Raw genomic sequence first — 22,883 nt, forward strand, 5'->3', positions numbered from 1 at the left:
TTATGGTTACCCATCTACCCTCTATGGTTATCCATCTACCCTCTATGGTTATGGTTACCCATCTACCCTCTATGGTTATCCATCTACCCTCTATGGTTATCCATCTACCCTCTATGGTTATCCATCTACCCTCTATGGTTATCCATCTACCCTCTATGGTTATGGTTATCCATCTACCCTCTATGGTTATGGTTACCCATCTACCCTCTATGGTTATCCATCTACCCTCTATGGTTATGGTTACCCATCTACCCTCTATGGTTATCCATCTACCCTCTATGGTTATGGTTACCCATCTACCCTCTATGGTTATCCATCTACCCTCTATGGTTATGGTTACCCATCTACCCTCTATGGTTACCCATCTACCCTCTATGGTTATCCATCTACCCTCTATGGTTATGGTTACCCATCTACCCTCTATGGTTATCCATCTACCCTCTATGGTTATCCATCTACCCTCTATGGTTATCCATCTACCCTCTATGGTTATCCATCTACCCTCTATGGTTATGGTTATCCATCTACCCTCTATGGTTATCCATCTACCCTCTATGGTTACCCATCTACCCTCTATGGTTATCCATCTACCCTCTATGGTTATCCATCTACCCTCTATGGTTATCCATCTACCCTCTATGGTTATGGTTATCCATCTACCCTCTATGGTTACCCATCTACCCTCTATGGTTATCCATCTACCCTCTATGGTTAGTGCAGCACAGCTTTCTATGGTTATCATCTGCCTTCTATGGTTAGCCTCTGTCTGTCTGCCGGGTCTCCCTTGGGAAACTTCCTGGTTAATGGGACTTCCTGGTTAACTGAAGGTTAAATAACATTCAGCAGAACTATAGTGCATTCGGGAAGAGTATTCAGACCTTTTTTCACATTTAGTTACATTACAGCCTTATTCTAGAATGGATTCAGTTGTTTGTTTTAATCATCAATCTCCACACAATACTCCATAATGACATAGCATAATCATCAATCTCCACACAATACTCCATAATGACATAGCAAAAACAGTTTTGGGGAAATTTTAGCAAATTTATTAAAAACATTTAAAAAACAGAAATATGACATTGGTATAAGTATTCAGACCCTTTACCCAGTACTTTGTTGAAGCACCTTTGGCAGTGATTACAGCCTCAAGTCTTCTTGGGTATGACTCTACAAGCTTGGCACACATGTATTTCAAATCAAATTTTAATGGTCACATACACATGGTTAGCAGATGTTATTGCGAGTGTAGCGAAATGCTTGTTTGGGGAGTTCCTCACATTATTCTCTGCAGATCCTCTCAAGCTCTGTCAGGTTTAATGGGGAGCGTCGCTGCACAGATATTTTCAAATCTCTCCAGAGATGTTTGATCGGGTTAAAGTCCGGGCTCTGGCAGGGCCACTCAAGGACATTCAGAGACTTGTCTTGGCTGTGTGCTTAGGGTTGTTGTCCTGTTGGTGGGTGAACCTTTGCCCCAGTCTGAGGTCCTGAGTGCTCTGGAGCAGGTTTTCATCAAGGATCTCTCTGTACTCCGCTCTGTTCATCTTTCCATCAATCCTGACTAGACTCCCAGTCCCTGCTGCTGAAAAACATCCCCACAGCATGATGCTGCCACCACCATGCTTCACCGTAGGGATGGTGCCAGGTTTCCTCCAGATGTGACGCTTGGCATTCAGGCCAAATAGTTCAATATTGGTTTCATCAGACCAGAGCCAGACCTTATTTCTCATGGTCTGAGAGTCTAGCTGCCTTTTGGCAAACTCCAAGCGGGCTGTCATGTGCCTTTTACTGAGGAGTGGCTTCTGTCTGGCCACTCTACCATAAAGGTCTGATTAGTGGAGTGCTGCAGAGATGGTTGTCCTTCTGGAAGGTTATCCCATCTCCACAGAGGAACTCTGAAGCTCTGTCAGAGTGACCATCGTATTCTTGGTCACCTTCCTGACCAAGGCCCTTCTCCCCTAATTGCTCAGTTTGGCCGGGCGACCAGCTCTAGGAAGATTCTTGGTGGTTCCAAACTTCTTCCATTTAACAATGATGGAGACCACTGTTTTCTTAGGGACCTTCAATGCTGCAGAAATGTTTTGGTACCCTTCCACAGATCTGTGCCTCGACACAATCTTGTCTCTGAGCTCTACAGACAATTCCTTCAACCTCATGGCTTGGTTTTTGCTCTGACATGCACTGTCAACTGTGGGACCTAATATATACAGTTGTGTGCCTTTCCAAATCATGTCCAGGAAGCCTAGCGGTTAGAGAGGCGAGCCAACAACTGAAGGGTTGCCAGTTCAAATCCCAGGTCAAACGGATATAATCTGTCAGGAAGTGAGCTGGCCAGTATGCCAGTGCACATCTCCAAAAACATGTATGTGTGTCATTCGTAGGGGATGGATTAAGTATGGCTGTGTGTGTGTGTGTGTGTGTGTGTGTGTGTGTGTGTGTGTGTGTGTGTGTGTGTGTGTGTGTGTGTGTGTGTGTGTGTGTGTGTGTGTGTGTGTGTATACATCATTCTGTGCACATCTTAATTCATGGTGTGATACTTCCTATGTTCCAGGATCCTGAACACAACATTGTTTGAGAGCTGGGAGATCATTGGTCCATACCCTTCCTGGTGGCTCTTCAACTCCCTACTGCTGGTGCTACAGGTGCTGCACGTCATCTGGTCCTACCTCATAGCCGGGATCGCCTACAAAGCCTTGGTTCGAGGAAAGGTGAGTGGGATGTAGGACTGGTACAGGTTAGATATAGACAGGTGAGTGGGATGTAGGACTGGTACAGGTTAGATGTAGACAGGTGAGTGGGATGTAGGACTGGTACAGGTTAGATGTAGACAGGTGAGTGGGATGTAGGACTGGTACAGGTTAGATGTAGACAGGTGAGTGGGATGTAGGACTGGTGCAGGTTAGATGTAGACAGGTGAGTGGGATGTAGGACTGGTACAGGTTAGATGTAGACAGGTGAGTGGGATGTAGGACTGGTACAGGTTAGATGTAGACAGGTGAGTGGGATGTAGGACTGGTACAGGTTAGATGTAGACGGGTGAGTGAGATGTAGGACTGGTACAGGTTAGATATAGACAGGTGAGTGGGATGTAGGACTGATACAGGTTAGATATAGACAAGTGAGTGGGATATAGGACTGGTACAGGTTAGATATAGACAGGTGAGTGGGATGTAGGACTGGTACAGGTTAGATATAGACAGGTGAGTGGGATGTAGGACTGGTACAAGTTAGATATAGACAGGTGAGTGGGATGTAGGACTGGTACAGATTAGATATAGACAGGTGAGTGTGAGTTTAGAGCCTGTATGAGGTCAGGGCCTGTATGAGGACAGCGTCTCAGATTAGAAGTGCTGATCTAGAATCAGGTCCTTCCTGTTCATATAATCGTATTCATTATGATCTAAAAGACACAGCTCATGCTATATCAGCAATGTTACTGGGAGACTGTTGTGAATACAGGCCCAGACTTTGAGACTGTTGTGAATACAGGCCCAGACTTTGAGACTGTTGTGAATACAGGCCCAGACTTGAGAAACTCAGGAGTGGAAATTTCCTCATGTCAGACTTCAGCTCAGGCTATAGTGAGTAAATAATAACACCTGTTGCATGTTGGAGGCTATGGAAGAACTATGGAATAAAAACAGTTTTTTATCTGTTCATACCTTTTCTTTCTCTTGTTCTCTCTGCAGAGATGGCTATTTTATTTTCTCTCTGGGGTGAGAGAGATCCTCCTATCTTTCCATCTGTCTTTCTCAGCTGAGTCTTCCTCCTCCACTGCTCTTTTCCTTGCTTGCCCTGTCTATCTGATGACTATATAAATATTTTTCTGCTCTCTGCAGTAAGTATTCTATTTATGCCTTCATTTACTTTTCCCCCCAAACAATGTGGTTGTCATCTTTGTGACATTTTGACCTGCAATGGGTTGCATATGAAGAGATCATGTTATTAATTTATGTGTAATTTACCTATTAAAATAAGGTGCATTATTCATTCAACCATGTTTCCAGGATGTCAAGCACGTCGTTCACTTTGAATTGTAACCTTGTATTTCTCTGTCTGTCAGGTGTCTAAGGATGACCGCAGTGACGTGGAGAGCAGCTCGGAGGAGGAGGCTGACACCAACAGAACCAATGACAGGGGGGTTAAAATGGCTTTCTCTCCGAAGGCAGAGAACGGCACCAACGGCCACGCCGTCACCACTAAAAGCTGGCCACAGATACGCACCAGCAGCAGGTGATAGAGGAGCCTGCCGTCTGATTCACACTATAGGGCCAAGCCAGGTCAAATATGTCTGGCGTGGTTACACTGCGCATCCACTATTTGTCGGAACTGTGCTGGAAAGGACAATATCAGAGCCAGTACTGTTCGGGTCGGCCCTATAGTGAGAATTAGGCATATCTGTGCGGCCTTTCCACTACTAGTTCATCCTATCCTAGATTACATCTTGAAGCGCTTTTCCAGCCTCATCCAGTTCCCTGTACGTTTTAACTTAGTTTCTTCATTCATCTAACTCTTAATTAAAATGTATTCTTCAGAACTAACAATGATCGATGACTATGACAGCATACGATGGATGAATAGACACACTACTGTGACCCATAGAATCAAAACTGATGAAATTAAGAGAGAAAAAAAAGTGCATTCCCTGATGTCAAGTGAATGGGTCTGTAGATATTTGCGGTACCTTATGAACATAGAACGTTTGCTTGTATTCCATTTGTTTAATGTGATGCTGCAGTTTGCCTGAGATTCTCTTCTGTCCGTTTTATTGGTCCGGTGGACTTGAGTTACAACTGTGTATTTTAAGAAGTAATTGTTCAGTTACTTTGTTTCCGGTCAGTTCTGTTCACTGTTTCTATCTTATTAATATGAGACCAATGTTTATTGAATGTTAAACGTTTTTTAAATGTCTTTGGTATAAAAAAAAAATGCATATGAATTTAAATGTGAAGAAGCCAACAGAATCCTCTTCAGTGGAGATAATCCATGGATGTGGTGTGTATTAGGGCTAATAATGTGAGTGTTGAGTACAGAGACAAAAATAGATGTTTATTTGTGTAAGATGTTTTTATTCATATTAACGGTTGGTACATAAACTTGAAGATCCCACCACACAAACTATGATTCAGTATGATCTGAGCAAGTTATGATAAGAGACTGATTTGACATTTAGTTTAAGCTGGAAGGAGTCAACCCATTTTTCAGTCAACTCCAGTCCTCTGCCCCTTCTCCTTTAAGCAGACAAATTATGAACTTGACAGTAAATGAAGAGTAGATTCTCCTTTACTCATCTGGGCACACAACTTCCACACCCAAATAGTTATCACATAAAAGTCCCATGGGAGGAACAGAAATGTCCATGATTTTGTGGACAAACTATTCAGTTCCAGTCCTCTATGGCTTGAGGACCTCCACGTCTTGGTTTTCTGCCGCTACCTGCAGCTCTTTTTGCTTGTTCATGTAGCGGTATCCCCGCATGGTGCACAGGTATCCCCCGTAGAGTGTCAACAGCATCATCGAGGCAGAAAACCCCCGGTATCCGAAGTCGGCGAGTCGCTTTGCGGTGGTCAACATGATGATGGTGTTCCTGAGGAAGTTATATCCAGCAACGACAAGCTGTAGTACAACTAAGGGTAGCTACATACATCTCATTGTTTACTCGTGTTTAACAATGTGTTTCACAGATAACAAAATGTCAACATTTCAACAAAAAAAGTATAACATCGGATGTTAGTCAAATTCAGGGTATCTGATGTAATTTAGCTAGGTTAGCTAGCTATCAAGGTTAGCAAGCTTTTATCAACACATTGAATAAAAATTGTGATTTTTTTTTCAAGTTTCAAATTACTGCTATGTAAATTGCATTGTCGCTTACCTTGTAAAATATGACCGTCAGTTTATTGATACCCTTCTCAATGTCAACACACCTGGCTAGCTTAACTTCTTCCGTAACTGAAAACAACGGAGTCTTGTGAGGGTCAAAAGTCGTTCGGTTCTTGAGTAATCAGCAGTGGAAGGAGCGGTATAGAAGTTCTGTAGATTTTTCCTAGGTCGGACGTATTTTGATGCTGCACACGTGGGAATAGCGATGGCCACATGTGGAGCAGAGAGAGAAGTTCTGGATGAAAAAGATGATCCCGGTGCAGCACCATACGGCAATTTTATAAACTATTACACATTTAACCCACCAGAGAACCGTCTAAGCCTCATTCCGACCACACTTATTCAGGATTTGGGGTATGGCAAGGACAGCAGTGAAACCATATTGATGCTGGATGTCGGTTGCAATTCAGGGGTAAGCTAAAGCTAGCCAGCTAACGTTAGCCACATAAAGAGATTTAATCATGTTAGCCATCCTTTACAAACTGATCCACCACCCACACATATTAAGACAACAATCACCGAGTTTCATCATCGGTCTTTGAATACTTTGAGTTAGATGTCTGTCACTAAATCAAATCAAATTTTATTTGTCACATACACATGGTTAGCAGATGTTAATGCGAGTGTAGCGAAATGCTTGTGCTTCTAGTTCCGACAATGCAGTAATAACCAACAAGTAATCTAACTAACAATTCCAAAACTACTGTCTTGTACACAGTGTGAGGGGATAAAGAATATGTACATAAGGATATATGAATGAGTGATGGTACAGAGCAGCATAGGCAGATACAGTAGATTGTATCGAGTACAGTATATACATATGAGATGAGTATGTAAACAAAGTGGCATAGTTAAAGTGGCTAGTGATACATGTATTACATAAGGATACAGTCGATGATATAGAGTACAGTATATACGTATGCATATGAGATGAATAATGTAGGGTAAGTAACATTATATAAGGTAGCATTGTTTAAAGTGGCTAGTGATATATTTACATCATTTCCCATCAATTCCCATTATTAAAGTGGCTGGAGTTGAGTCAGTGTCAGTGTGTTGGCAGCAGCCACTCAATGTTAGTGGTGGCTGTTTAACAGTCTGATAGCCTTGAGATAGAAGCTGTTTTTCAGTCTCTCGGTCCCAGCTTTGATGCACCTGTACTGACCTCGCCTTCTGGATGATAGCGGGGTGAACAGGCAGTGGCTCGGGTGGTTGATGTCCTTGATGATCTTTATGGCCTTCCTGTGACATCGGGTGGTGTAGGTGTCCTGGAGGGCAGGTAGTTTGCCCCCGGTGATGCGTTGTGCAGACCTCACTACCCTCTGGAGAGCCTTACGGTTGAGGGCGGAGCAGTTGCCGTACCAGGCGGTGATACAGCCCGCCAGGATGCTCTCGATTGTGCATCTGTAGAAGTTTGTGAGTGCTTTTGGTGACAAGCCGAATTTCTTCAGCCTCCTGAGGTTGAAGAGGCGCTGCTGCGCCTTCTTCACAATGCTGTCTGTGTGAGTGGACCAATTCAGTTTGTCACTAATGAAGTATTGTCTCATCTATCCATGTGTAATATATAACAGGACCTGACAGTGGCATTGTACAGACACCTTCAACAGAGAGTCTTGTCTGAAGACTCTACAACACCACCCGACACTGATCTCCAACTCCTCGGCTTCGACCTGGACGAAACCCTGATCCTCCGGGCCCAACAGACCAACCCTTTCCCCCAGAGCATCTCTTTCATTCCCTTAGACATCACTGAGGATGTTGCTAGCCAGACCCAGCTACAGGACTACCTGAGACAACATGGCGGCTTCCGCTTCCACCTCTCCCTGTGCCTGGCTGTTACCATGTGGGTCCACCTGAACCACGGAGACACTGCCCTGCTGGGGCTCCTCTCCCGGCTGGCCTCCGTCAGCCAACATCTCCTCCTGGAGGCCCAGCCCTGGAAGTGCTACCGTTCAGCTGCCCGGAGGCTGAGGAAGCTAGGGCGGTCTGACTTTGACCACTTCAAGGAGTTAAAGATCAGAGGAGATGTGGCAGAACAAGCCAGGGAACACTTAGAGAAACACTGTGGGATGGCACTGATGCAGTGTTTCGGTAGTACCAGCTGGGATCGTAGACTGCTCCTCTTTAGGAGAAGAGAGACGGTTGACCTACATTTATCCCAGTAGATAAAATGACTGGACTTGTAGTATATGTTATGATGATTGTCTTAAAGGAGTAATCTGAAAACATTTGAAAATTGTCTTCCTTGACAATGAAGTGACAAGGTCCTAAGGAAATATGTACGTGCAGTGAAGGAACTCCAGATTCTGATCTTTAAGTGCAGTGAAGGACCAGTATGTTGTTTGCACACTAGGAGGCAATAATACTCTGTTACTACTTGTATTACCACCATACCTAGTCTATGCTTTCAGCTATGCATTTAACTTACCTTCCTCGATTTTCTTATTAATAGCGTATATGTTCTGGCAAACAATTATGAATGAACTGTGTGTGTGTGTGTGTATGAGAAATGAATTTAATATTTTATTTTTGGGGATGTTTAAAAATAAGAATGAATAAAGCCCATGAATTTACTACGCCAACGAATCATATCTCTTCAAAGAACACGCCCCCCTTTCTTCAGAGACCTCTCTCTCAAAGTTCATATTAAATGAATAGACAAGAAGCAGGTGGTGTCCCATTAGTTTTGATCTCATGACAACCATTCTCTCACTGCCTGAGGATGAAGCTTTTTGTACTTACATTATAGGCCTTGAGTACTCTCTTGTTCTTTATTTAAAAACTTCTACACCATCCCATGTGTTACAGCAAGTAACAAGAGCTTTGTTTAAAAATAAACGTAACATTTTACATTAACATGAAATGACCAGTTGAAACTGCAAGTTTGTTCTTTCTGTAATGAAGATACAAAGACAAGTTTGTATCCATCTAGCTACAAACAACTATTAGATCTTGAATCATGATCTTATGGTATACTCTCCATTCACATAAACAAAAGAAGCAATACATGTGATATAAAGTCTGATATACCGGTAATGGTTCTTCATCCCAAGCCAGAAGGATCTGAGGGCTCCTCAGTGAGAGCTGAATCTGGAGCTTCCTCTTTGTTCAATCGTTTTAATCAGCAGCTTGGGTGTTGAGCTGAAGCTGCTGTGGTATTTGTTACTGCTATTAGAACCTGGACAGAACACACCAGTCTAATGGTTAGAGCATAGAATTAGGAATTAGAATGCTAGGATGGACATGAACCTTCTTATGACGGTATAAACATAAGGGAGTTGGTCAACCATAGTTTGCTACTACTTTGTTTTGATTAGCTAGCCAGTCAGTTTTGGAGGAATGATTACATACATTTTTTCAAATTAACTGCCAACAATACAGTCAATCCACGACATTCACTGGCTGAAATCAGTTGATGATAGGACTTACAGAAGTTGTCAATGCAACGGGAACGTTTTCATTTTTTATTTAACCTTTATTTAACTAGGCAAGTCAGTTAAGAACAAATTCTTATTTACAATGATGGACTAAAAGTACGAATACTGTATCATAATAGCACTCACAGTTTTCCACGAAAACAAACATTTAGTTTGATGGTCTGTTTACATATGTTTTAGAGGCTTTTTATACAGAACATTTGTTTATAACCTCTATAGACTGTATTTATAGTTAAAGTGCATTTGGAAAGTATTCAGACACCTTGACTTTTTACACATTTTGTTACATTACAGCCTTATTCTAAAATGTCTTTAAAAAAAGATTCCCTCAATCTCCACACAATACCCCATAATGACATCACAATACCCCATAATGACATCACAATACCCCATAACGACAAAGCAAAAATGGCTTTTTAGAAAATTCTGCAAAAAAATAAAGAAATAAAACGAATGAAAATATTACATTTACATAAGTATTCAGACCCTTTACTCAGTACTTTGTTGAAGCACCTTTTGGCAGTGATTACAGCTTCTAGTCTTCTTGGGTATGACGCTACAAGCTTGGCACACCTGTATTTAGGAAGTTTCACCCATTGTTCTCTGCAGATCCTCTCAAGCTCTGTCAGGTTGGATGGGGAGCGTCACTGCACAGCTATTTCCCAGTCTCTCCAGGGATGTTCCACCGGGCTCTGGCTGTGCCACTCAAGGACAAACAGAGACCTGTCCTGAAACCAGTCCTGCGTTGTCTTGGCCTGTGTGCTTAGTGCCATTGTCCTGTTGGAAGGTGAACCTTCGCCCCAGTCTGAGGTCCTAAGCACTCTGGAGCAGGCTTTCATCACGGTTCTCTCTGCACTTTGCTCCGTTCATCTTTCCATCGATCCTGACTAGTCTTCCAGTCCCTGCCGCTGAAAAACATCCCCACACCGTGCTGCCACCACCGTGCTTCAGTAGGGATGGTGCCAGGTTTTCTCCAGATGTGACGCTTGGCATTCAGGCCAAATAGTTCAATATTGGTTTCATCAGACCAGAGAATCTTGTTTCTCATGGTCTGAGAGTCCTTTAGGTGCCTTTTGGCAAACTCCAAGCGGGCTGTCATTTTACTGAGGAGTGGCTTCCGTCTGACCTCTCTACCATAAAGGCCTGATTGGTGGAGTGCTGCAGAGAGCCTGACTAACCATTGTCTGTATGTAGCCTCGCTACTTCTATAGCCTCTCTACTGTATATAGCCTGTCTTTTTACTATTGTTTTATTTCTTTACCTACCTATTGTTCACCTAATATCTTTTTTTGCACTATTGGTTAGAGCCTGTAAGTAAGCATTTCACTGTTGTATTCAGCGCATGTGACAAATCAACTTTGATTTGATTTCATTTGACAATTGTCCTTCTGGAAGGTTCTCCCATCTCTGCAGAGGAACTCTGGAGCTCTGTCAGAGTGACCATTATTTTGTTGGTCACAGCTCTAGGAAGTCTTGGTGGTTCATAGCTACTTCCATTTAAGAGTGATGGAGGCCACTGTGTTCTTGGGGACCTTCAATGCTGCAGAAATGTTTTGTTACCCTTCCCCAGATCTGTGCCTCAACACAATCCTGTGTCGGAGCTCTACGGACAATTCCTTTGACCTCATGGTTTATTTTTTACTCTGACATTCTCTGTCAACTGTGGGGCCTTATATAGACAGCTGTGTGCCTTTTGAAATCATGTCCAGTCAATTTAATTTACCACAGATGGACTCCCAAGTTGTAGAAACAACTCAAGCAGGATGCACCTGAGCTCAATTTCGAGTCTCATAGCATAGGATCTGAATACTTATGTAAATAAGGTATTTCTGTTTTAAATTTTAATACATTTACAAAAAAAATAATCTAAAAACATGTTTTCATTTTGTCATTATGGGGTATTGTGTGTAGATTGATGAGGGAAAACACTATTTAATACATTTTAGAATAAGGCTGTAACGTAACAAAACCTGGAAAAACTCCAAGTGGTCGGAATACTTTCCGAATGCACTGTATATGACAATAGTTTAGGTTGACAATGATTCTATTACACAATTGCTGATATATAATCTATATTGGCTGCCATTTTTAATCTATTCTGGAACTTGGTCTCTATGGGTTGGAGCCTAAACATAAATGCTCTTGTGTTAAAAAAAAAAAAACTGAATTTTGTATGATTCTAGTCAGTGGATGATAACATTAAATAGAGTACATTTTCGGATGTATTTTTTCAGTAGTACATAGGCTACTTACTGTAGCTGGACACCGACTGGATATTGACAATAGATTGATGTCCAATCCTAGAAGAAAAATAAATAGTGCCGCTTCAGTTTCTGAATTACCTTTAAAACATTGCCCAGTCCTTGTTAAGAACCTCAACTTATAGAAAATGGTCATACTGTATCATGTCCCAGGTTTACCTGTCCTCTCCCTCCATGCCTGTCCTCCTCTCCCTACTTATCTGTCCTCTTCTCCCTCCATACCTGTCCTCCTCTCCCACCATACCTGTCCTCCTCCCCTCCATACCTGTCCTCTCCCTCCATACCTGTCCTCCTCCCCTCCATACCTGTCCTCCTCTCCCTCCATACCTGTCCTCCTCTACCCTCCATACCTGTCCTCCTCTCCCTCCATACTGTACCTGTCCTCCTCTCCCTCCATACCTGTCATCCTCTCCCTCCATACCTGTCCTCCTGTCCTCCTCTCCCTCCATACCTGTCCTCCTCTCCTTCCATACCTGTCCTCCTCTCCCTCCATACCTGTCCTCCTCTCCCTCCATGCCCGTCCTCCTCTCCCTCCATACCTGTCCTCCTGTCCTCCTCTCCCTCCATACCTGTCCTCCTCTCCCTCCATACCTGTCCTCCTCTCCCTCCATGCCCGTCCTCCTCTCCCTCCATACCTGTCCCCCTGTCCTCCCTCCATTCCTGTCCTCTCCCTCCATACCTGTCCCCCCCTCCATACCTGCTCTCCTCTCCCTCCAGTAGTTTTCTGTAGGTGGCTATCTCTATGTCCAGGGCCAGCTTGATGTTCATCAGGTCTTGGTACTCTCTGAGCTGCCTGACCATGTCTTGCTTGGCCCTCTGCAGAGCATCCTCCAGATCTCTCATCTTGGACTTGGCCTCCTTCACAGCCAGCTCCCCACGGCCCTCAGCATCAGCGATCTGGTTCTCCAGGTTGGCACGCTACGGGAGAGATAGGTATAGTTAGGGTTAGGTTAGAGACTTAGCCTCCTTCACAGCCAGCTCCCCACGGCCCTCAGCATCAGCGATCTGGTTCTCCAGGTTGGCACGCTACGGGAGAGATAGGTATAGTTAGGGTTAGGTTAGAGACTTAGCCTCCTTCACAGCCAGCTCCCCACGGCCCTCAGCATCAGCGATCTGGTTCTCCAGGTTGGCACGCTACGGGAGAGATAGGTATAGTTAGGGTTAGGTTAGAGACTTGGCCTCCTTCACAGCCAGCTCCCCACGGCCCTCAGCATCAGCGATCTGGTTCTCCAGGTTGGCACGCTACGGGAGAGATAGGTATAGTTAGGGTTAGGTTAGATACTTGGCCTCCTTCACAGCCAGCTCCCCACGGCCCTCAGCATCAGCGATCTGGTTCTCCAGGTTGGCACGCTACGGGAGAGATAGGTATAGTTAGGGTTAGGTTAGAGACTTAGCCTCCTTCACAGCCAGCTCCCCATGGCCCTCAGCATCAGCGATCTGGTTCTCCAGATTGATACGCTACGGGACATCAACACCAGGGTTAAGGTTGCATCGATTTCATGGCATTTGCTTGCGTCACACCAAGTGGCACTTGTTTGATATTACTGTGCCTCAAAGCAGTTAAACTATATAGCATTATATAATAAGTGAACTACCTGTTGTTTGACAGCCTCTATCTCACTCTGCAGACGGACGATCAAACGGTTAATTTCGGCTATCTCTCCCTTGGTATTCCTCAGCTCGTCTCCATACTGCGTGGCCTGGATGGCAATCTGGTCCAACTGAGATTTAAACACAACATGCATTACGTAAAGGCCCCGAATCAGACGGACTGCTGGTCTAGGATCAGGTTGAAATAATGTTATTCACTATTATCTAAAAGGCTAAAACTGATCCTAGATCAGCACTCCAACTCTGAGAGGCACAGAGTTCTCTTGGACCTTTTACACACTATCTACCAAAGCACACTTTTTGGCCTGATATTATCCATTAACATTGTCCTTCCAGCCTGGTTCCAGCTGCTATGGTAGATGTGTAACCAGGCCAGAGCAGTACGGCTTGGCTCAAAATGTGTGAAATGGGTATTGATTTCCATGTAGTAAAACACAATCCCTCTTATCCACTTCAATCCAACAAAATCCCTCTTATCCACTTCAATCCAACAAAATCCCTCTTATCCACTTCAATCCAACAAAATCCCTCTTATCCACTTCAATCTCCAACAAAATCCCTCTTATCCACTTCAATCCAACAAAATCCCTGTTATCCACTTCAATCCAACAAAATCCCTTTTATCCACTTCAATCCAACAAAATCCCTCTTATCCACTTCAATCCAACAAAATCCCTCTTGTCCACTTCAATCCAACAAAATCCCTCTTATCCACTTCAATCCAACAAAATCCCTCTTATCCACTTCAATCCAACAAAATCCCTCTTATCCACTTCAATCCAACAAAATCCCTCTTATCTACTTCAATCCAACAAAATCCCTCTTATCCACTTCAATCCAACAAAATCCCTCTTATCCACTTCAATCCAACAAAATCCCTCTTGTCCACTTCAATCCAACAAAATCCCTCTTATCCACTTCAATCCAACAAAATCCCTCTTATCCACTTCAATCCAACAAAATCCCTGTTATCCACTTCAATCCAACAAAATCCCTCTTAACCACTTCAATCCAACAAAATCCCTCTTATCCACTTCAATCCAACAAAATCCCTCTTAACCACTTCAATCCAACAAAATCCCTCTTATCCACTTCAATCCAACAAAATCCCTCTTATCCACTTCAATCCTATAATAGCCAACTGTTGTTCACCTTAGACTTGTACCACATCTCAGCCTCCTCTCGGCTCTTTACAGCGATGTCCTCATACTGAGCCTTGACGTCAGCCACTATCTGGTCCATGTTGAGGTCCCGACTGTTGTCTATCTGTACCACCACAGAGGTGTCCCTGATACTGGCTTGCAGCTCACGCAGCTCCTGGATGTACGAAGAGGTGAACAAACAAACAAACAAACACTCCAAAAGGATCTTACTGTAACTTGAATTGTTTTGTATGTGATCATTACAGTATTTGAACTCACAACCTTGACATTGATAGCCACTCACTCTCACCAACTGCCTGAACCATACAGGACATACATGTGTGGATTGCAGTTTCTTGGTAATACAGTTATGATCATACCTCTTCATAGATGAACCTGAGGAAGTTGATCTCATCAGTCAGCGCTCCCACCTTGTCTCCCAGGTCTGCCTTCACCATGTGTGCCGAGTCCACATCCTGATAGGACAACATACTATAGTTACCCTCTCTAGTCCCTTCTACTACTACTGTTTTGTAAAAACCTAATACCTTGAAAGAACAACAGTAGGCCACCAAGTACCTTGTCCAAACATACCAGGTGCAATGTATTGAAGACTGAGTGTTTCTTTGCAAGACAACTAGTTAGGTTGATGTCAAAATTGATTTTGACATGGTGATTTGATATTTTCTCTGTCTCCCCTATACACCTCAGGTCCAGGTCCTTCATTTTTGTTTTCAGTGGTGAAATTATACCTTACAAGCGTATGGTTTTTTAATCTCGCAGAATATGGGGCAGGTTTGCTCATACTAGCTATTGTTGTCTCTGTCTCTCTGGGCCTTTTCATTTGCAGTGTTTGTCTGACTTAACCTCACTCTCATGGTACAGCACTGTATCACTGAATACAACATTAAGTTGATGTCATAGTATGGTATTGTGTCCATAAAGTAATCCAAAAGCATCAATGTTATACTTCTGAGACCATTAAAACACAATTCCGGTATCACTGGGGAAATGTGACGCTCTCACCTTTTTCAGATTCACAAATTCGTTCTCCATATTTTGTCTCTTGTTGATCTCGTCTTCGTATCTAGGTAAAAACAGAATGACAAGAGACTGACTTTGGTCCAAAAGTATCTGGCTTTGATCATCTTCGAGTCACACTTTGTTATTGGTCAGTGTTAAAATGACACCAGATTATATGTTAGTCATAATCTGGGCCAGGAGTTTCTCCATGAACCCGCAGACTAAACCCCTCTCGCTGGCAGCTCTTCCCCCTAGTCATTGTCAGAAAAAAGAGAACAAAAGAGAACTCAACCAACATTCCTGGCAATAACTAGGTGTCCCTACTTGTGTTTGAAGTCATCCACCAGACATTGCATCTTCCTCAGCTCTCCATCCAGACAGACACAGATAGATAGATAGATAGATAGATAGATAGATAGATAGATAGATAGATAGATAGATAGATAGATAGATAGATAGATAGATAGACAGGCCGACAGACAAATCAAATCAAAGTTTATTTGTCACGTGCGCCAAATACAACAGGTAGCGAGGCTACGTACAGACACTGGTTAGTCAGGCTGATTGAGGTAGTATGTACATGTAGATTAGTTAAAGTGAGTATGCATATATGATGAACAGAGAGTAGCAGTAGCGTAAAAGAGGGGTTGGCGGGTGGTGGGACCCAATGCAGATAGCCCGGTTAGCCAATGTGCGGGAGCACTGGTTGGTCGGGCCAATTGAGGTAGTATGTACATGAATGTATAGTTAAAGTGACTATGCATATATGATGAACAGAGTGTAGCAGCAGCGTAAAAGGGGGTGGGCGGTTGGGGGGGGCACACAATGCAGATAGTCCGGGTAGCCATTTGACTACCTGTTCAGGAGTCTTATGGCTTGGGGGTAAATACTGTTGAGAAGCCTTTTTGTCCTAGACTTGGCACTCCGCTACCGCTTGCCATGCGGTAGTAGAGAGAGCAGGCTATGACTGGGGTGGCAGGGGTCTTTTTTACAATTTTCAGGGGGAATAGGCTTTGTCGTGCCCTCTTCACCACTGTCTTGGTGTATTTGGACCATTCTATTTTGTTGTTGATGTGGACACCAAGGAACTTGAAGCTCTCAACCTGCTCCACTACAGCCCCGTCGATGAGAATGGGGGTGTGCCCGGTCCTCCTTTCCTGTAGTCCACAATCATCTCCTTAGTCTTGGTTATGTTGAGGGAAAGGTTGTTATTCTGGCACCACCCGGCTAGGTCTCTGACCTCCTCCCTATAGGCTGTCTCATCGTTGTCGGTGATCAGGCCTACCACGGTTGTGTCGTCTGCAAACCTAATGATGGTGTTGGAGTTGTGCCTGGCCATGCAGTCATGGGTGAACAGGGAGTACAGGAGGGGACTGAGCACACACCCCTGTGGAGCTTCAGTGTTGAGGATCAGCGTGGCAGATGTGTTGTTACCTACCCTCACCACCTGGGGGTGGCCCATCAGGAAGTCCAGGATCCAGTTGCAGAGGGAGGTGTTTAGTCCCAGGATCCTTAGCTTAGTGATGAGCTCTGAGGGTACTATGGTGATGAACGCTGAGCTGTAGTCAATGAATAGCATTCTCACATAGGTGTTCCTTTTGTCCAGGTGGGAAAGGGCAGTGTGGAGTGCAATAGAGATTGCATCATCTGTGGATCTGTTTGGGCAGTATGCAAATTGGAGTGGGTCTAGGGTTTCTGGGATAATGGTGTTGATGTGAGCCATTACCAACCTTTCAAAGCACTTCATGGCTTTCAACCTTTCAACCTTTCAACCTTCATCTCTCCTGAGCCGGGAGTGGTGATGTGGTGTATTCCTCAATGTCATCGTAAGAATTCCGGAACATGTTCCAGTCTGTGATAGCAAAACAGTCCTGTAGTTTAGCATCTGCTTCATCTGATCACTTTTTTATAGACCGAGTCACTGGTGTTTCCTGCTTTAATTTTTGCTTGTAAGCAGGAATCTTGAGGATAGAGTTGTGGTCGGATTTACCAAATGGAGGGCGAGGCAGAGCTTTGTACGTGTCTCTGTGTGTGGAGTACAGGTGATCTAGAATTTTTTTTCCTCTGGTTGCACATGTGACATGTAGATATGAATTTGGTTGAACTGATTTAAGTTTCCCTGCATTAAAGTCTCCAGCCACTAGGAGCGCCGCCTCTGGGTGAGTGGTTTCCTGTTTGCTTATTTCCTTATACAGTGAGGTCTTAGTGCCAGCATCTGTCTGTGGTGGTAAATAAAGAGCCACAAAAAGTATAGCTGAAAACTCTCTAGGCAAGTAGTGTGGCCTGCAATTTATCACAATATACTCTACTTCAGGCGAGCAAAACAGACAGACAGACAGACAGACAGACAGACAGACAGACAGACAGATAGATAGATAGATAGATAGATAGATAGATAGATAGATAGATAGATAGATAGATAGATACAGACTCCTACTTCTGTTTGAAGTCCTCCACCAGACCTTGCATGTTCCTCAGCTCTCCATCCAGCTTGGTATTGTCGTTGTTCACCAGGTCCATCTGGCGGCGGAGGTTGGCCATGTAGGCCTCGAACAGAGGCTCGATGTTGGAGCGGCCCATCTGGTTACCGTGCAGCAGATCAAACTTAGTCTCTAACATCTTGTTCTGCTGCTCCAGGAAACGCACCTAAAGGGGGAAAAGAGACTCAGAAACCCAGCCTAAAACCCCAAACAGCAAGCAATGCAGGTGTAGAAGCACGGTGGCTAGGAAAAACTCCCTAGAAAGGCCAAAACCTAGGAAGACTGGGGACAGCAAGGACTCATCATGTCAGGTAGTCCTGAGGCATGGTCCTAGGGCTCAGGTCCTCAGAGAGAGAGAAAGAAAGAGAGAAAGAGAGAATTAGAGAGAGCACACTTAAATTCACACAGGACACCGAATAGGACAGGAGAAGTACTCCAGATATAACAAACTGACCCTAGCCCCCCGACACATAAACTACTGCAGCATAAATACTGGAGGCTGAGACAGGAGGGGTCAGGAGACACTGTGGCCCCATCCGAGGACACCCCCAGACAGGGCCAAACAGGAAGGATATAACCCCACCCACTTTGCCAAAGCACAGCCCCCACACCACTAGAGGGATATCTTCAACCACCAACTCACCATCCTGAGACAAGGCTGAGTATAGCCCACAAAGATCTCCGCCACGGCACAACCCAATAACAGTGGATACTCTATAGATAACAGTGGATACTCTATAGATAACAGTGGATACTCTATAGATAACAGTGGATACTCTATAGATAACAGTGGATACTACCTAGATAACAGTGGATACTCCCTAGATAACAGTAGATACTCCATAGATAACAGTGGATACTCCATAGATAACAGTGAATACTCCATAGATAACAGTAGATACTCCCTAGATAACAGTGGATACTCCATAGATAACAGTAGATACTCTATAGATAACAGTGGATACTCTATAGATAACAGTGGATACTCTATAGATAACAGTAGATACACCCTAGATAACAGTAGATACTCTATAGATAACAGTGGATACTCTATAGATAACAGTGGATACTCTATAGATAACAGTGGATACTCTATTGAATTATTTTTTATTTCACCTTTATTTAACCAGGTAAGCTAGTTGAGAACAAGTTCTCATTTACAACTGCGACCTGGCCAAGATAAAGCAAAGCAGTGCGACACAAACAACAACACAGAGTTACACATGGAATAAACAAGCGTACAGTCAATAACACAATAGAAAAAAAAGAAAGACTATATACAGTGTGTGCAAATGGCATGAGGAGGTAAGGAAACAAATAGGCCATTGTATCGAAGTAAATACAATTTAGCAAATGAACTGTTGGCTTTGGGGATGAACGGTGAGATATAGCTGCTGGAGCGCGTGCTACAGGTGGGTGTTGTTATCGTGAGCAGTGAGCTGAGATATGGCAGAGCTTTACCTTGCATGGACTTGTAGATGACCTGGAGCCAGTGGGTCTGGCGACGAATATGTAGCGAGGGCCAGCCGACTAGAGCATACAGGTCGCAGTGGTGGGTGGTATAAGGGGCTTTGGTGACAAAACGGATGGCACTGTGATAGACTGCATCCAGTTTGCTGAGAAGAGTGTTGGAAGCTATTTTGTAAATGACATCGCCGAAGTCGAGGATTGGTAGGATAATCAGTTTAACGAATGTATGTTTGACGACGTGCGTGAAGGAGGGTTTGTTGCGAAATAGGAAGCCGATTCTAGATTTCATTTTGGATTGGGAATGTTTAATATGAGTCTGGAAGGAGAGTTTACAGTCTAGCCAGACACCTAGGTATTTGTCGTTGTCCACATATTCTAAGTAAGAACTGTCCAGAGTAGTGATGCTAGTCGGTCGGGCAGGTGCGGGCAGCGAACGGTTGAAAAGCATGCATTTGGTTTGACTAGCGCTTAGGAGCAGTTGGAGGCCACGGAAGGAGTGTTGTATGGCGTTAAAGCTTGTTTGGAGGTTAGTAAACACAGTGTCCAAAGAAGGGCCAGATGTATACAGAATGTTGTCGTCTGTGTAGAGGTGGATCAGGGAATCACCCGCAGCAAGAGCGACATCGTTGATATATACAGACAAAAGAGTCGGCCCGAGAATTTAACCCTGTGGTACCCCCATAGACACGCCAGAGGTCCGGACAACAGGCCCTCCGATTTGACACACTGAACTCTGTCTGAGAAGTAGTTGGTGAACCAGGCGAGGCAGTCATTTGAGAAACCAAGTCTGTTGAGTCTTCAGAGATAGTAAATAATAGATAACAGTAGATACTAAATAGATAACAGTACGGAGATTATTGTGGTTATAATGAAGTAACCTACTGAGATCCTCAAGGTTCTATTTCACACCCAAGGCAGCTGTATTTTGTTCCCATTGTTTGTCTGCGATCATCACAAAAGTTTCCTCCCTAAACACAAGGGAATTTTCCACTCTTGAAAGACCATACCACGTCTGACTTGTTTTTTATTAGGTTACCAGTGAGCTGAATGAGCTGAAAGAAATGGGACATGGAGGGTGCTTTAAATATCTTTTACTTGTTATTAGACATCTATAAATGGGCTTTGCATCTCAAATTTCCTTTAGGACATGGTTTGTCTCAAAATGTCTGGTGTTGAGGTCAACTCCTGAGACAAATAAGAGTTTGTTATTGCAGGAAGCTTAGAGCTGTGCACTAGGCTGGTGATCCATAGCGTAGAGCAGACACAAAGCCTCTATTGTAACTCTGTTACCCATTCCGTGAGAAACGTCAGATATGATGTAAGCTAAGCGGCGTATCAGTGACCACGGCTGTGAAAGAGCAGGTGACTTTGTTTTCTTGGGTTAACGCGAGTGAAACTGATATACAAAGTCAACAGAAATACAGAACAACAAACAGACAAAAAAATCCTTTGCTTTCATCATCTTTGCTCCTGACCTCCTGACCTCTTTGGGGTTTAACCACCGTGATTATTCTTTGACCCCGTTGGTCATCTATGAACATTTGAACATCTTGCAGAACAATCTGGCCTTAATGGCCATGTACTCTTATAATCTCCACCCGGCACAGCCAGAAGAGGACTGGTCACCCCTCATAGCCTGGTTCCTCTCTAGGTTTCTTCCTAGGTTCCTGCCTTTCTAGGGAGTTTGTCCTAGCCACCGTGCTTCTACATCTGCATTGCTTGCTGTTTGGGGTTTTAGGCTGCGTTTCTGTTCGGCACTATGTGACATCAGCTGATGTAACAAACAGCTTTATAAATACATTTGAATTTGATTTGACATAGATTCAGTTACTTCAAGGTTGTAATGAAAAAATACAGAGATGGCAATCACTGTTTGTTCTCCCTTTTTCCAATCAATGGCTAAACCAAGTTAGCTTTCAGTCCTTTAGTAGCTGATTCAGACAGAGGAACACCATCAGAGACATAAGACTGCTTGGAAAACAGTGGCAGTTATTGCTACTGGGTGGACTATCCTGATTAAATAAAAAAAAAGAGACCTTCATAATCCTAAGCGACAACCACACAGACCTTGTCGATGAAGGAGGCGAAGCGGTTGTTGAGGCCCTTGATTTGGTCCTTCTCGTGGATGCGGGCGACCTGCAGGTCGGGGTCGATATCCAGATTGAGGGGGGCCAGCAGGCTCATGTTGACTGAGACAGAGTGGAGAGGGCTGCTGTGCTGGTCACTGGAGCTGGAGATATGCTTGGACCTCAGGCTCATGGTGGAAGGGGAGACGGAGAGGGGAGAGGTGGAGGGAGAGTTGGAGACAGTGATTTGGAGAGGAAGAGATGGAGAGGAGTACGGGTCAGAGAGGGAGAGATGGAGAGGAGGGAGAATCAGAGAGTGAGAGATGGAGAGGAGGGAGAATCAGAGTGATGCTCATGGACAAGCCAGGACAGGATAGCAGCAGGGCTGTCTGACCTCAGTGAGGTGTCTTAGGCGTTCAGCCCTCCTTTTAAACTCCCCTCCCTCAGGGTGGAGGTGGTTCTCTAGTTCTCTTATTCTCTGGCCACAGAACCAGTTATTCACTCACACCTTTTCTTTCTTCTCTCCCTGGCCCCACATTCTCTCTCTCTCTCTCTCTCTCTCTCTCTCTCTCTCTCTCTCTCTCTCTCTCTCTCTTTCTCCCCCTCTATCTCCCTCTCCCTGTCTCTCTCTCTCTCTCTCTCTCTCTCTCTCTCTCTCTCTCTCTCTCTCTCTCTCTCTCTCTCTCTCTCTCTTTCTCCCCCTCTATCTCTCTCTCTCTGTCTCACTCTCTCTCTCTCTCCCTCTCTCTCTCTCTCTCTCTCTCTCTCTCTCTCTCTCTCTCTCTCTCTCTCTCTCTCTGTCTCCCTCCCTCTCTCTCTATCTCTCTCTCTCTCTCTCTCTCTCTCTCTCTCTCTCTCTCTCTCTCTCTCTCTCCCCCTCTCTCTCTCTCTCTTCTCTCTCTCTCTCTCTCTGTCTCCCTCTCTCTGTCTCCCTCTCTCTCTCACTCTCTCTCTCTCTCCCCCCCCTCTCTCTCTCTCTCTCTCTCTCTCTATCTCCCTCTCTCGCTCTCTCTCCCTCTCTCTCTCTCTACACAAATTGTTAAAGTACACAAGAGAAAATTGCTTGCTGCTGTGATGGCACCTCTCCCTCTCTCTCTCTCTCGCTCTCTCTCTCTCTCTCTCTCTCACTCACTGCCTCTCTCACTGCCTCTCTTTCTGTCTCTCTCTCTTTCTCTCTCTCGCTCACTCTCTGTCTCTCTCCGAGTCCTCTCTCTCTCTCTCTCTCTCTCTCTCTCTCTCTCTGTCTCTCTCTCTCTTTGTCTCTCTCTCTCTCTCTTTGTCTCTCTCTCTTTGTCTTTCTCTCCCTGCTCTGTCTTCCCCATCTCGTTCTTTCTTTCTTTCTTTCTGTCTTTCTGTCTTTCTTTCTTTCTTTCTTTCTCTCTCTCTTTTTGTCTCTCTCGCTCACCCTCCCCTCTCTCTCCAAGCTGTGCAGTAGAATGCAGAATAGTACTTGCTTATTTTGTGTTAACTGTTTAAGTCATTTAAGTTAATTTCTGTGCTAGTTTGGCTG

General features: G+C 44.3%; 4 protein-coding genes across 5 annotated transcripts in view; 2 read left to right on the forward strand and 2 right to left on the reverse strand.

The window, feature by feature from the left end:
• Positions 1 to 5,050, forward strand: part of LOC139413883 (ceramide synthase 5) — a 38,052-nt gene extending 33,002 nt beyond the window's left edge. Inside the window, exons 9-11 of one of the 2 annotated variants that reach the window (XM_071161723.1) lie at positions 2,552 to 2,708; positions 3,690 to 3,838; positions 4,064 to 5,050. In XM_071161723.1, coding sequence (XP_071017824.1) covers positions 2,552 to 2,708; positions 3,690 to 3,818 — 286 coding nt within the window. In that variant the 3' untranslated portion in view covers positions 3,819 to 3,838; positions 4,064 to 5,050. The remainder of the gene's footprint in view (positions 1 to 2,551; positions 2,709 to 3,689; positions 3,839 to 4,063) is intronic. The other variant, XM_071161722.1, reaches the window with a different exon arrangement.
• Positions 5,049 to 5,586, reverse strand: LOC139413886 (cytochrome c oxidase assembly factor COX14). Its single transcript, XM_071161727.1, has one exon. It carries the CDS (start codon positions 5,572 to 5,574, stop codon positions 5,395 to 5,397), a length of 180 nt encoding a protein of 59 aa, XP_071017828.1. The 5' UTR covers positions 5,575 to 5,586; the 3' UTR covers positions 5,049 to 5,394.
• A 294-nt stretch (positions 5,587 to 5,880) lies between these two features.
• LOC139413885 (BCDIN3 domain containing) lies at positions 5,881 to 8,746 on the forward strand. Its single transcript, XM_071161726.1, has 2 exons — positions 5,881 to 6,295; positions 7,455 to 8,746. Exons 1-2 carry the CDS (start codon positions 6,089 to 6,091, stop codon positions 8,046 to 8,048), a joined length of 801 nt encoding a protein of 266 aa, XP_071017827.1. The 5' UTR covers positions 5,881 to 6,088; the 3' UTR covers positions 8,049 to 8,746.
• LOC139413882 (keratin, type II cytoskeletal 8) lies at positions 8,741 to 21,853 on the reverse strand. The gene is made up of 9 exons (XM_071161720.1): positions 21,375 to 21,853; positions 17,795 to 18,003; positions 15,361 to 15,421; positions 14,715 to 14,810; positions 14,345 to 14,509; positions 13,177 to 13,302; positions 12,279 to 12,499; positions 11,574 to 11,620; positions 8,741 to 9,061 (listed from the first exon to the last, which is right to left on the reverse strand). Exons 1-9 carry the CDS (start codon positions 21,564 to 21,566, stop codon positions 8,958 to 8,960), a joined length of 1,221 nt encoding a protein of 406 aa, XP_071017821.1. The 5' UTR covers positions 21,567 to 21,853; the 3' UTR covers positions 8,741 to 8,957.
• Positions 21,854 to 22,883: the final 1,030 nt, after the last annotated feature.

The sequence above is a fragment of the Oncorhynchus clarkii genome, chromosome 7 (assembly GCF_045791955.1).
Source record: "Oncorhynchus clarkii lewisi isolate Uvic-CL-2024 chromosome 7, UVic_Ocla_1.0, whole genome shotgun sequence".
Taxonomy (NCBI): domain Eukaryota; kingdom Metazoa; phylum Chordata; class Actinopteri; order Salmoniformes; family Salmonidae; genus Oncorhynchus; species Oncorhynchus clarkii.